This window comes from Ctenocephalides felis, unplaced genomic scaffold, assembly GCF_003426905.1.
Source record: "Ctenocephalides felis isolate EL2017-DRISC unplaced genomic scaffold, ASM342690v1 CF-g0.4_SCAFFOLD_01604, whole genome shotgun sequence".
In the NCBI taxonomy this organism is placed as follows: Eukaryota; Metazoa; Arthropoda; class Insecta; order Siphonaptera; family Pulicidae; genus Ctenocephalides; species Ctenocephalides felis.
Genome location: NW_020537758.1, coordinates 58798239 through 58803058, shown reverse-complemented (window position 1 = coordinate 58803058; position 4820 = coordinate 58798239). Strand labels below are relative to the sequence as shown.

General features: G+C 27.0%; 1 protein-coding gene across 1 annotated transcript; it reads right to left on the bottom strand.

The window, feature by feature from the left end:
* Nucleotides 1-366: 366 nt before the first annotated feature.
* On the bottom strand, nucleotides 367-4442 carry LOC113373991 (protein SMG9-like). The gene is made up of 8 exons (XM_026614250.1): nucleotides 4407-4442; nucleotides 3939-4097; nucleotides 3694-3793; nucleotides 3024-3282; nucleotides 2369-2628; nucleotides 2048-2270; nucleotides 1446-1780; nucleotides 367-566 (listed from the first exon to the last, which is right to left on the bottom strand). The coding sequence occupies exons 1-8, from the start codon at nucleotides 4440-4442 to the stop codon at nucleotides 367-369; spliced, it is 1572 nt and encodes a 523-aa protein (XP_026470035.1).
* Between the last annotated feature and the right edge of the window lie 378 nt (nucleotides 4443-4820).

Here is a 4820-nt window from a genome sequence, read left to right as displayed (position 1 = left end):
TCAATTAAGATTTGGGTTACTTAATTAAACAAAAAAATAAAGAATTGTTTCAATTCATAATTGAAAATCAATTAAATAATGTTTTATTACTTCTAAAAAATATAAATTCATAAAGGCTTATTAGATTTTCTTTAACACTCTGCACATAAATTAGGCAGCACAGTGCTTATGAATACTCGAGATGACATTGACATCTTCTTTATAGTTCCTGAAAACAAAGTAAATGCAAATTTTCTTTTTGTATTTTTTCTTCAATAATTATGTGTGTAGTTTAGAGCTAAACCAAAAGCATTTAACCATACTTTTACCTCCTTCACTATACTTCGAAGTTTAGAAGATACATTTTTAGGTGCAAATCCTGCAGTTCTAATGAAGCATCCTACAATATTCCAAAAATAGTCCACTTTTTTTTATTGCCTCCCATGTCTTGTGAGCATTATGACCCCAATGTTTTTCACTTGTTACAGAGGGCGCTATTTGTCCACGTGAAGCGCCCAAGATATTTTGTCTAAGACGTTTCACTAAATATTCCAAGTTCTCGTGCCCCATATACATGTGATCATCTACTATTAATTAAAATGATTTAATAGAGTACCAGTCATAAATGAAATTGATAAAATAACATGGATTTAAAAAAGTAATATAAATTAAACAACTCATACGAAAAAATTGGGTAAGGCTTCAGTTTTATAACCTATGAACTGAACAAGTTTACAAGCTTAATTCTATTTCAACTTCAATGAATATTTAGTGAGTTTTTATCACTATATGAAACATTATCATTAATTAATTCAATTAATGAATCAGAAATGATTTAATGCAATTCAAGTTGCATAAACTTCTCAATATTTGTAAATTATTGGTTTGATCAATAATAATAAATAAATCAACAAATTTGATTTGTGCATGATCTACCTATCTACATGTTTACCTATCAAAGAGTCTATCTGCTTACCTATAAAGCTATCTACATATCTATACTTGCTTAGCTTGCCAAATTTTATGTGTCTGTCTACCTATATAACTTTGTCTACCTATTGACCTGTCTTTCAACCTATTGATCTGTATACCAGTCTACCTTTATACTAATTTACCCGTTCATATACCTATCTTTCTATTTTTCTAACCTTCTATCCATCCATCTCTCTCCCTGTCTCCTTGTCTATCTGTGTACCAATAATTCTATTTTATATAAATCACTAACGACAATTTTTTTATTTTTTTCCATCTCCAAAACAACTGAACCTGCCTTTCCAAGTAAAAAATTCTTCATTCTGCCAATACGATATTGTAACATAAAGATATCCCAAAATTCTCATTTTTATTTTATTGTACCCTATGGGATTTTTAAATTTTTCTCTTCTTATGAGAAGTTAAAAAAATGATGTGATTGCTACCTTGATGTTACACATTTTTTCATTAATTACATAGAGGCTTTAACTCACCATTATCACAAGTGATCTCTGGTAATAAAAACAAATTCATATCAGGCTTTTTTTCTATGCCTGTTTTTCTGCTTCTATAATCATCTGATTTTTTGTCATAATTTGTTCCAAGACCACTACGAACTTTTAGTTTAGTAGATGCATTAAATATTGTGTCATATATTGAAGTATAGTATTTGACAGTATCATGAGAAAAATCGCTAGCTTGTGCTTTATTATGCACCAACAAGATATGAGCTCGAAATTGTTCCAGTATATTTTCTTCGGAGTTTGGATGTTGAGAATTAGAAGGCTGATTCAACTGAGGTCGAAGCATGTCAGCAGTATTTAAAAATCTGTATATTTAAAAAGATTTAGTACAGTATGAGACAAATATAATAATTAGAATATAACTTTATTTGCTCAAAAACTCAATACCATGCTGATACCTTATTTTTATTGAAATAATTATTATTTCTTTTAATGTATTAATTTAGTTTTACTACCTAGTCAGCAGGTAGTAAAAAATATGTACAAATTTATTAAAATATAGTGTCCTCATACCATGATCTGTCCTTAAGCGAAGCATTATTAGTGATAATAATAAATAATTGTATTTTTACCTAAGAACATTACTATCGAGAAACCAATCCTGGACTACTATCACAATGTGACAAGTAGCAAGGATAAAAGAAGCAAAGTATAATGATTCCATTTCCACAGCTACTTCATGGGACATGGTCTTGGATTCAGAAGATATAATTGATTTGTCCATTATACTAATTGATAAGAGAGGCTGTGTATCAAGAAGTATAATTCGATTGGATGTTATATACATGTCAACTCCTATTAAGTTAAAAAAAAAAACAGTAATGTATAATATTTTATAACATTTTCAAATACAATTTTATATATATTATTTGATATGAGTAAGATAAAAATACCATCTGTGCAATGCAATCCAAATTTTAGCTGATCTTCAGTTTCAATATCAAACTTCATACAGTTATTTCTATTAGCTTCATTTTTCAAACTAGTTTTATCAATTATAGCAAGTTCTGCAGTCTTCTTCGATAACACATCAATATTTTGATTTGCATTTGTGGAATGTTGGGACATTTTATCAGATTGACTAGATTGCACATCACTACATTCTGAGTAAACCTCACTACTACTTTTAGAGTCAGATGAAGATTCCGTTTTTCTGAAATGGTAAATAAATAAAGAATGATTATCATCTTGCCTTCAAGGTAAATCAAAATTTTAGTTGTAAAACTAATATCAGCAAGAAGAAATTTTACAATATAATACAATTTGAACAACCAAGTAAAATGCATTGATGTCAATATATTTGTTCTCAATTGTTTCTTCTTCTTAAACTGAATTCTAAACAATAATTAAAAACAATATTACATTTACATAGCATTTCAAATTGATATATAAAAGGTATCAACCATTTCTTATATAAGTTTATAAAAAAATATTTTATTATAAACTAACTTTTAATTAATTATAAAAACTGATAAATAATTTTGAAACAAATAAAATTGATTACTGAAATTAGTATGTAACTCGAAAAAATGTTGCAATTTTACTTACAAACAGTCAGTTGATTCCTTCGTAGTAGTGCTATTATCCACTTTGTTCAATATTCTACTAGCCAAATTATGTACGTTAGAATGGGCAATAAGATTCAGTATTGTAGATTTGCCTACTCCTTGGCTTCCTAAAACGCCAACGACCAAAAAATCATTTTGATTTTCTATCAGATAATCAAGTGCTTGTGTATTGAATTCCATATAATTATCTATTAGTTTTACTGGTTTTTTCATTTTACATGATGATAAGTTGGTGGAATCTGGAGTTATAAAATTCTATTATACATTAATTCACAACTACTGCATCACTATTATAGAATTGTTCAACAACAAAATAAATAGCAATATATGCTAAAAATCTTTTGAATGATCTTAATTTCATTTGCTTCTGTTATATTTAATTGTTGAATATCAAGTGTTAAATATAATTCCCCAGCAAAGCAGTGGTAGGAATTTGAAAATCACAAGCTTGGCTTTGGTGCTGTGACAGCTATGTGCTTTTCAGATTACTACCGCCCCTCAGTGTTAATTATTATTTCTTAATTATTTAGATTAGTTTCTGACCATAAATTCAAATCAATTATCCAAAAATAAGCCTATGTGTGTTATATTATTTGAATAATAGTATTTAGATTTTATTATCGTAATAATAAAATCAAAAGAAATCTTACTATCTACAGGCGTAGTAACGACTTTTTGCACATTTCCCAATTCATTTTCTTTGTTCTGACTTCTCTTCGGACTGAGTGATCTTTGTGGATCTTCCCTTGTCTACATAATTAATTTTGTTAATGTATTTCATTGATACTTATATTATTTTTGCTGATTATTTATTGTTAACATTCATTATTGTGAAATCCATGAAACAAAGTAAACATATTGGATATATATGATTGATTAGTAAATTTAAACTAACCTTTATCAGTATAGTAGGCTGCTTAGATGCAATATTTCCTGAGTCTTTTTCAATAAGAGAATTAGATTTATCTTTTCTATTTGTATCCTTATGTTTTGCATCTCCATCTGGATTATATTCAGAATGCTTTGATAAGATTACTGGTCTTTTGTTAGCCTCCTACGTAAAATATAAATTACTTAGTTACTATTAATCGATTCTTATCAAAAAGATTATAATTAGCATATATGATTTTGAGCTACAATTTAATAGCGCAAGTTAATATTGCAGCAATATAATTAGACAATATAAGTATTTGTAAAATTGTATAGAACATATTTTATTATAAATATTTTATGTGATGTTGTGCAAACCATTCCTAAGCAGATCACGATGATAAACTACACATAATTTTATATATAAATGTATAATTAAACTAATATACAATATACTATACTAATATATCTAAAGCTTAAAATAAAACCTAACCTTATATGATATGTACTTCTTTTTCCTATCAGACATGGTTTTATATCATATCATTATCATTAAAAATGTACAAATTTGTAAATAATTATATTTAATTTAATACTAATTAATCTTTTACAACTCAAAATTTTATGTTATACAAACTCAAGGAGTGGATTAAAGAAAATTTGCAATTCACGAAAACAAAATTAGTATTATTGTCATAAGAAAAATAGTATATATCTTAATTTTTAATTTAATTTATTTTAATTAAAAAATATATTTGTATAATGTATAAATTGCTCAAAAGTTTATACAATTTGTATAGATAAAGCGGTGCAATAACGAAATTTGACATTTGGCGTGAAAGACAGTTGGTCAGCGATTTACTCACTGGTTTAGTCATAAATTTCGTTTAACGGAAGCATATATATA

Bases quoted from the DNA above. Each gene is read 5' to 3' on its own strand.
- LOC113373991 (XM_026614250.1), bottom strand. From the start codon at position 4,442: ATGTCTGATAGGAAAAAGAAGTACATATCATATAAG. The intron at 4,098-4,406 runs GTTAGGTTTTAT...TATTTTACGTAG, and splicing joins AGAAGTACATATCATATAAG to GAGGCTAACAAAAGACCAGT. The intron at 3,794-3,938 runs GTTAGTTTAAAT...TTAATTATGTAG, and splicing joins AGCCTACTATACTGATAAAG to ACAAGGGAAGATCCACAAAG.